General features: G+C 36.6%; 1 protein-coding gene across 1 annotated transcript in view; it reads right to left on the bottom strand.

The window, feature by feature from the left end:
* Positions 1 to 850: 850 nt before the first annotated feature.
* LOC145254900 (uncharacterized) overlaps positions 851 to 9,991 on the bottom strand; it is a 199,085-nt gene continuing 189,944 nt past the window's right edge. Inside the window, exons 9-10 of the mRNA XM_080113833.1 lie at positions 6,199 to 6,354; positions 851 to 3,795 (exon numbers count right to left, since the gene is read on the bottom strand). Coding sequence (XP_079969959.1) covers positions 2,035 to 3,795; positions 6,199 to 6,354 — 1,917 coding nt within the window. The 3' untranslated portion in view covers positions 851 to 2,034. The remainder of the gene's footprint in view (positions 3,796 to 6,198; positions 6,355 to 9,991) is intronic.

Below are 9,991 nucleotides of genomic sequence, written 5' to 3'. Positions count from 1 at the left end.
AATTTATAGAATTGTCCTACAAGAAAATTAAAAACAACGAAATACAGAAATTTGTGACTCAGTTTTGCGTATGAGTACCAGATGAGACGAATCAACAAAATAGTCACAAATTTTTATATCCTATTGTTTTTCTGTTACCCCACTCCCACCAAGGTCATCAATTAATTTTCCTTTGTTTCTATTCCTTTTTCCTTTAACGTTTTTATTTCCTTATTCTCTTTGCACAGCAAGGGGAATATCACCTCGTTTTTTTTACCACACTACCTTATATTTTACCCTTCCCAGCATATATATATTTATATTTAAATATATATATGCATACAATTTAATGTACTCTCCAATGATGATGGGTTGTTGATCAATAAACTTACACATACATAAATATATAAAATCCTATTGATTACATTAAATCGTTTCATTTTTAAATGCATATTTAAACTATTTTTATTTTATTATGAAAGTGCGGCTGTACTTGAAATTATTGTATATTTTAAAATATTTCTTCATAATGAGTTGATTTAAATTTGGAAAAATTTGTTTTAATTTAAACAAAATTCATTTCAAATTTTGTCCAAATGGTGATAAAACACTCTGCAACGTCATAACACACGTTTACAAGCCTACGTGTAAAAAGGGATAAGGGGAGATAAGCGAAAACAGACTATGAAACAGAATTAAGCAGGTTCATGCTGATTTCAATTTCTGTATCCTATTGTTTTTAATTTTCTCATAGGTCGATTCTACTTATTTATACATACATATATATTATCAATAATAAATAATTAAAAAATGCACTCATTTACTTCAAGATGACGGACAAGGATTTTTCCTTTGAACTTAAATCCAACAACCTGGTTAATTTGATGTTTATTTTCAAATCGATAAAGCATGCACAGCAATACATAAGCAGTCGCGTTGAGTGGGACATGAACGTTAAAAAAAAAAAATATTGCGCTCATATTTTTTAAAAATTTTATAACTTACTGTAAATGTTTCATTTTTAAATCAACATACAAAACACAAGTAACAAAACCATTGGCCAATTCTTATATGGTATTATACATCCAATGAAAGCCTTGCTCGTTTGAACGGATGAAAAATTCATACAACACCACTTGCAGTGATCTTTGCAGCGATCCTTGTCCGTCATCTTCAATCACAAGTTTTATAAAGGCTGGCTTGCTGGCCAAATTTGTATTTTTTTTTTAAGTTCACAATAAGAATTGAAAAATTACGTTTTAAAAACCAATAAAATGGTACTTATTTAAAACGTTATTTTGTAACGTGCTCAAGGCTATAAATAAAAATTATATAAACAGAGCTGACACAGTTCTTATCAGTTACAAATCACCACTCAAGTCCAAACATTACACCAGGTTTCAGGCTCCAATGAAAAAAAAAAAAAAATGTAAATGTCTTTACTTGCATCAGCTCTGGTTTAATTCTGTTCCATTAGCACCCATGGTTGTTTCTATTTTTGGGACCAGAAGGATAATTAACCATATTCCAGCAACAGTTTTATTTTTCAGTATAATGTGAAAATCTACAGTGGGAGGAAGCAATCAGTTTTCATCTATTATTCAATTCAAAAAAATTTTTGTAAATAGTCCTTATAACCAACCCACATTTATGTATAGTATAAACGAATTCTCTATCCTACAAAAATTAAGTAAACATTTGAAAGTACATATTGAGTATCAAATAATATTGTATTTACAAAAGATTTTTGATAATAAATTAAAGAAAAATAAAAATTGGGTTAAAAGAACTAAACCAGAGCTGAAGCAACATCTGGCCATTTGTCTCTTAGAAATGTAAAACCTACAGTAATGATTGGACCTGTGAGGTGTGTTGTAACTGTAAGAATTATATACATGTATATATGTATGCATGTATGTGTATATATGTACGAGTGTGTGTAAAGGTGCATGTACGAAGACATAGTCTGAAATATTTCGTCATCGTATTTTGATAATATTGAATCAATATGAATTATTATTTTATATAATTATCGAGTTAATGGATTTTTTGTTGTCAAATCCATTTCTGGTAAGGTCCACTGACAGTTGTTTGTGGATCTATCCACTGTGTGATAATAGAGTTTGTCGTTTGTGTGATGGTGTGTTTTATGACAGTCGGCCACATTGGCATGTATTGTGCAGAGAATTTCACCGCAGGCGGCGGTGGTGGTTCATCTTTCTTTCGTCGCTTTTTGTTTCCAGGCTTCAGCTCGGAGCTATCGATCGGTTTATTTTTCTCAGCTTCCTCTTGCAACTTCTGTAACCGTTTCTGCCGTTGCAACTCCAGCTTGCGCTCATTCTCATACCACCCATGGTAACGTAGATTCATGCTCTTGTGTTGGTAGAAGACAAGACTGATACGTGTCGGTGAAAACCGGTTTGGATTTAAAAGAGCGGTAGTTGCATGAAGCTCTCTCTTTGCAACTTCAAACAAAACGGACCCATGCGTCAATGCAATGGCCACCCCACCAATTTCGGGATCATAAAAGTTCTGCTCATTATACTCAAGCTCTGCACGAATGACCTCCGGTTCGGTATCGCGCATACACCCATCAGGGCAGTCTGCACGTGACACATTTTCGCCCGTAAACGTTGTCTGTGATGATAATTCTTCATTTGACGATTGAGGTTGGCCTGATTTGGTGGTATCAAAAATATTCTTTTGAACAAATTGGGGACCTACGGATGAAAATCTGGAATGTTGGTCTTGAGGGGATTCTACAGGTATGTTAGCATTAGGGAGAGCTTGGTTTGCAAACTGTGGATGTAAGCTATTACCAAGACCAATTCCACCTTTGCTGGTGGCAATCTTTATTGAAGATGACAAGTCTGAATTAGGTCCAGGCTTCCTCGGAGTTGACATGCTGGTTCCTGCTTGTGGATGTGAAGCAGCAGGGCGTGGTTTCTCAAGACTTGTCTGACTCCTAATCATGACAGCTTCAGATAAAAGATGCAATGGGGACTCAAAATCATCTGCAGTCAGATTCGATACTGGGAAATGGGACTTTAGGTCTTTTAGGCTTGGATTACCAAGTGGGATGCTGGATGTTGATCCGGGCCGAGTAGTAGGCATGTCCTTTCTCAGATCTTCTGCTGGATGTTGGACAGCAGCCGATTTATCTAATGAGGGTGGAAAAATCGGTTTGGCATCGGAAAGGTGGGTTGCAAAGAATCTCATCGTGTCAGCAGAATTTACATCGTTAAGGAAATTGGCTGGAGGGAATGTACCATAAGAGTAAAAGTATTTCCAAAATTCATTGTACATGTTTGCATTGTTCGGTTGCTTCTCGGATCCTGGGTGTTTGTTTGCTTGAGCGTTGTCACCGCTGTCGGACGTTGTAACACCCTCCACCTTGGACGAGGTCAGTTGTGGACTCTTTTTACTTGCATTTTGAAATAAATTAACTTTATTTGCCAGTTTTTTGTTTTTAGTATTTAACCCTGAGATATTTTTTGCAGCTTTCAGAAGCTTGTCAGAAAGAACTGGGGCTGAATTCTTTGTTGCTTGCGAAGCAACTTTCGATTTTAACTTATTCTCCTTTTTGTTACTGATTTTCATACCATCTTTCTTCGATTTCTTTAACTTGCGTTTCGGTATGAACGGCGTTGACCGGATCCGGGCAACCTTTGGATAGTTGGGTAAGATCTCAATACACCCACTTTTTATCTTCTCTTCCAGTGCCTCTTGCGTGGCATCTAAAATGTACAGCGGAAGGACATGAAGTTGTTCCTCAGTAGGTCTTTCTAGTGGGCCATGTTTTGTCAAGGTCACAACCTGAAAAAAAAAAAAAAAAAAAATTAAAACAAAACTTGTATAGATATGCAATGTTTAGATGCAAACATTTCATATTTTGCGAATGTGTATACAAAGACAAGTTGCGATATCCACCCTCGGATTATAATAACGAAACACAATTGGAACCTTCAATAATGGTAAAACAAACAAAAAAGCAATTAAGAGAGCATAAATGGGATTTATCTGATGAAATATTTAACAAAATTTGATTTGAACATTGATATGATATTGATATCTATATTTCTCTTAAATCTGTCTGTCTGTCTGTTCATTTTACTTTTTCTTGGAAACTACTGAGCTGATCTGGCTGAAATTTTGCATCAACCTTTCTTATGATAGAGTACAGAAAACTAATTGTTATGGTATCTGTTTGATGCATAGTTAGAGATTAATAGGGATTAGTATTTAATGCAAAAATGAGCACAAATTTAACCATATTTAACCATCAATTTGGCATAAAGCACTCATTCTAAGTCAATGGACAGAGGACAAACATCTCACGCGTTTGATAAAACATTTTTTTTTCACTAATATCGACAATTAGCATAGATATTCCATGAAATTGAGTCATAGGAAAGCCTTTAAAAAATATCTTAGTGACCCCTGAAGATTGGATTTATTTATGATTTACGAACACACCCTCAAACCTACGGTTTGAATTCTTGCAATACAGAGCTAACCCCTCTTTTCTTATAGAAAAGGAAACATGGATTTAACATCTGAGAAACATCAGTTACAACGACTGAAATGTTGTGTCCCTAACACCCTCGATGAGAATAATTGTCCAAATAACCAAAACAATACAAATTAATTTTGTGTTATCGATTAGTTATCTTCTTCATCTTGTCAATTAATTTTGTCTCCATTATTTCAAGTAGTTAATAAGAATTAAATAGCAAAAATAGCGAATAGTCAAATCCACTCATCATCGTCATCATCAGTACGTCTCTTTCTGGATTCATTTAGGGTGAAGCCTAGCATGTTGTGTATATTAATAGAGGTGCGAAGTACAAAGTTAAGACAGACAATGAAAAGAAAATGGGGCAAGAGTATCTCCTTGTAGAACCCGATGCAGATGTCGAAAAATTGAGTGTCCACATCTGACAGCCTGACCATTGCTCGAGTGTGCTCATATAGCATCCTGATAACATTAATGACTTCGTTTGAAATGCTATATGCTTTTAATATGCTGGCCATTTTTTTCTTTATGTACGGAGTCGAACGCTTTGGAGAAATCTACAAAGAGCATGACTGGCTCAATGTTTTTTGCTTTGACTCCTTCGATTAGTCTCCTGACAGTAAGTATTTGACTAGTAGGAGAGCGATTCTTTCTAAATCCATTTTGGTTCTTCCTGAGCACTTCTTCGATCTTTGGTTGGATATGGTTGAGAAGCATAGCATTGTAGACTTTTGCTGCAATTGGGGTGAATATTATTCCTCTGTAGTTTTTGGTATGCTTAGATCACCCTTCTTACGGAGGGAAGTATGCATCCTTCTCTCCATATATGAATAACTTTTTGTTTATATACAGAATTGCATTAATCAAAAAGGATGTCATTGAAGCCACCTGTCTTCCATACTTCAGGAGGTATGTTATCTAAGCCTGCAGCTTTACAATTCTTGGTCTTCTTTGGTACAGTTAGAAGTTCCTCCATTGTAAAATCACTCTTCTTAATATCGAGCTCCTGTACAACAATCGGCTGAATTGGTTGGTCTCTCACTTCTGGTTTCTTTCCATGTAGCTTTTCAAAATGTGCTTTCAATTTCAAATATGCATTTTCCAGGGTGTTTGCCTTTAACTTAGTTTTGGCAGGTTGTTTGCGCCCAGATATCTAATTTACTACTTGACAAGCCAGATAGGATTGTTTGTTATCTGCTGCATTCTGGATTCGCTGTTGTTCTGATAGGTACATCATGCTAAGCTCTTGAAAGGTCTGCTTCCTTAGTTTTGTATTCTGTCGAATGGAGGCAAACAAAACTAAAAAATCATCTAGACAGCCCTATAACTGGTCATCATAGTCACATGACAATCAGATCAAACAGAGATTCATATTCGAACTGCGAAACAGAGTCGATGCTTTACAAACACAAGAGCAGTGACCAATTGCTAATACTACCTATGAAAACTTTGTTTGATTGTAACAAGAAGCAGCAAAGAAGTGTATACCTCTGAAGCCCAAGGTAAAGCGAAAAGAACCATGGGAAAATGACAAAGTAAAACGAGAAGAGTTAAAAAATATAAACAAAAAGCCAATCCACTAGTGAGTAAATGATAATAATAATATTAATAATAATAATACAACTTAATAATAATAATGCAGATAAGAAGGTCTTCTATACAACTATCTAAAAAAGTAAAGATAGAAAACAAAAGCATCTTACCACAGTGCAGCCATTGTTCATATTATGCAAGTCTTTATGCGCATGTGCACAAAAATCTACGCAGGCTGTTACCCCTGAAAAAGGACGACAGGGTTTCTCATCATTCTCAATCCGGTGGCCAAGACGGCATTCATAACCTTTGTCTTCAAAAAACACCTACAAGAATTCAAAATGAAAGAGAAGATGAGAACATTAATTACAATAATATAAAAATAATAAAACAATGTTGAATATTAGTGCATCGAAGGACATAGTCAGAGGGAGTCAAATGTCAAATCAGGTTCAATTTGACATGTGTGGGAATAGCCAGAGGGAATCAAATGTCAAATCAGGTTCAATTTGATATGTGTGGGAATAGCCAGAGGGAGTAAAATGTCAAATCAGGTTCAATTTGATATGTGTGGGAATAGCCAGAGGGAGTAAAATGTCTAATCAGGTTCAATTTGAAATGTGTGGGAATAGTCAGAGGGAGTAAAATGTCTAATAAGGTTCAATTTGATATGTGTGGGAATAGCCAGAGGGAGTAAAATGTCTAATCAGGTTGAATTTGAAATGTGTGGGAATAGCCAGAGGGAGTAAAATGTCAAATCAGGTTCAATTTGATATGTGTGGGAATAGCCAGAGGGAGTAAAATGTCAAATCAGGTTCAATTTGATATGTGTGGGAATAGCCAGAGGGAGTAAAATGTCAAATCAGGTTCAATTTGAAATGTGTGGGAATAGCCAGAGGGAGTAAAATGTCAAATCAGGTTGAATTTGATATGTGTGGGAATAGCCAGAGGGAGTAAAATGTCAAATCAGGTTCAATTTGATATGTGTGGGAATAGCCAGAGGGAGTAAAATGTCTAATCAGGTTCAATTTGAAATGTGTGGGAATAGCCAGAGGGAGTAAAATGTCAAATCAGGTTCAATTTGAAATGTGTGGGAATAGCCAGAGGGAGTAAAATGTCAAATCAGGTTCAATTTGATATGTGTGGGAATAGCCAGAGGGAGTAAAATGTCTAATCAGGTTCAATTTGATATGTGTGGGAATAGCCAGAGGGAGTAAAATGTCAAATCAGGTTGAATTTGATATGTGTGGGAATAGCCAGAGGGAGTAAAATGTCAAATCAGGTTCAATTTGAAATGTGTGGGAATAGCCAGAGGGAGTAAAATGTCAAATCAGGTTCAATTTGAAATGTGTGGGAATAGCCAGAGGGAGTAAAATGTCTAATCAGGTTCAATTTGAAATGTGTGGGAATAGTCAGAGGGAGTAAAATGTCTAATCAGGTTCAATTTGAAATGTGTGGGAATAGCCAGAGGGAGTAAAATGTCAAATCAGGTTCAATTTGAAATGTGTGGGAATAGCCAGAGGGAGTAAAATGTCTAATCAGGTTCAATTTGAAATGTGTGGGAATAGCCAGAGGGAGTAAAATGTCAAATCAGGTTCAATTTGAAATGTGTGGGAATAGCCAGAGGGAGTAAAATGTCTAATCAGGTTCAATTTGAAATGTGTGGGAATAGCCAGAGGGAGTAAAATGTCTAATCAGATTCAATTTGAAATGTGTGGGAATAGCCAAAGGGAGTAAAATGTCTAATCAGGTTGAATTTGAAATGTGTGGTAATACCCAGAGGGAGTAAAATGTCTAATCAGGTTCAATTTGAAATGTGTGGGAATAGCCAGAGGGAGTAAAATGTCTAATCAGGTTCAATTTGAAATGTGTGGGAATAGCCAGAGGGAGTAAAATGTCAAATCAGGTTCAATTTGAAATGTGTGGGAATAGCCAGAGGGAGTAAAATGTCTAATCAGGTTCAATTTAATATGTGTGGGAATAGCCAGAGGGAGTAAAATATCAAATCAGGTTCAATTTGAAATGTGTGGGAATAGCCAGAGGGAGTAAAATGTCAAATCAGGTTCAATTTGATATGTGTGGGAATAGCCAGAGGGAGTAAAATATCAAATCAGGTTCAATTTGAAATGTGTGGGAATAGTCAGAGGGAGTAAAATGTCTAATCAGGTTCAATTTGATATGTGTGGGAATAGCCAGAGGGAGTAAAATATCAAATCAGGTTCAATTTGAAATGTGTGGGAATAGCCAGAGGGAGTAAAATGTCTAATCAGGTTCAATTTGAAATGTGTGGGAATAGCCAGAGGGAGTAAAATGTCTAATCCGGTTCAATTATACATGTGTGGGAATAGCCAGAGGGAGTAAAATGTCAAATCAGGTTCAATTTGATATGTGTGGGAATAGCCAGAGGGAGTAAAATGTCTAATCAGGTTCAATTTGATATGTGTAGGAATAGCCAGAGGGAGTAAAATGTCTAATCAGGTTCAATTTGAAATGTGTGGGAATAGCCAGAGGGAGTCAAATGTCAAATCAGGTTCAATTTGAAATGTGTGGGAATAGCCAGAGGGAGTCAAATGTCAAATCAGGTTCAATTTGAAATGTGTGGGAATAGTTAGAGGGAGTCAAATGTCAAATCAGGTTCAAGTTGACATGTGTGGGAATAGCCAGAGGGAGTCAAATGTCAAATCAGGTTCAATTTGACATGTGTGGGAATAGCCAGAGGGAGTCAAATGTCAAATCAGGTTCAATTTGAAATGTGTGGGAATAGTTAGAGGGAGTCAAATGTCAAATCAGGTTCAAGTTGACATGTATGGGAATAGCCAGAGGGAGTCAAATGTCAAATCAGGTTCAATTTGACATGTGTGGGAATAGTCAGAGGGAGTCAAATGTCAAATCAGGTTCAATTTGACATGTGTGGGAATAGCCAGAGGGAGTCAAATGTCAAATCAGGTTCAATTTGACATGTGTGGGAATAGCCAGAGGGAGTCAAATGTCAAATCAGGTTCAATTTGACATGTGTGGGAATAGCCAGAGGGAGTCAAATGTCAAATCAGGTTCAATTTGAAATGTGTGGGAATAGTTAGAGGGAGTCAAATGTCAAATCAGGTTCAATTTGACATGTGTGGGAATAGCCAGAGGGAGTCAAATGTCAAATCAGGTTCAATTTGACATGTGTGGGAATAGCCAGAGGGAGTCAAATGTCAAATCAGGTTCAATTTGACATGTGTGGGAATAGCCAGAGGGAGTCAAATGTCAAATCAGGTTCAATTTGAAATGTGTGGGAATAGTTAGACGGAGACAAATGTCAAATCAGGTTCAATTTGACATGTGTGGGAATAGCCAGAGGGAGTCAAATGTCAAATCAGGTTCAATTTGAAATGTGTGGGAATAGTTAGAGGGAGTCAAATGTCAAATCAGGTTCAATTTGACATGTGTGGGAATAGCCAGAGGGAGTCAAATGTCAAATCAGGTTCAATTTGACATGTGTGGGAATAGCCAGAGGGAGTCAAATGTCAAATCAGGTTCAATTTGACATGTGTGGGAATAGCCAGAGGGAGTCAAATGTCAAATCAGGTTCAATTTGACATGTGTGGGAATAGCCAGAGGGAGTCAAATGTCAAATCAGGTTCAATTTGAAATGTGTGGGAATAGTTAGAGGGAGTCAAATGTCAAATCAGGTTCAAGTTGACATGTGTGGGAATAGCCAGAGGGAGTCAAATGTCAAATCAGGTTCAATTTGATATGTGTGGGAATAGCCAGAGGGAGTCAAATGTCAAATCAGGTTCAATTTGAAATGTGTGGGAATAGTTAGAGGGAGTCAAATGTCAAATCAGGTTCAAGTTGACATGTGTGGGAATAGCCAGAGGGAGTCAAATGTCAAATCAGGTTCAATTTGACATGTGTGGGAATAGTCAGAGGGAGTCAAATGTCAAATCAGGTTCAATTTGAAATGTGTGGGAATAGCCA

Source organism: Euprymna scolopes, chromosome 30 (assembly GCF_053919585.1).
Source record: "Euprymna scolopes isolate OS-2025 chromosome 30, ASM5391958v1, whole genome shotgun sequence".
Lineage (NCBI taxonomy): Eukaryota > Metazoa > Mollusca > Cephalopoda > Sepiida > Sepiolidae > Euprymna > Euprymna scolopes.
This window is presented reverse-complemented; position numbering and strand designations above follow the sequence as displayed.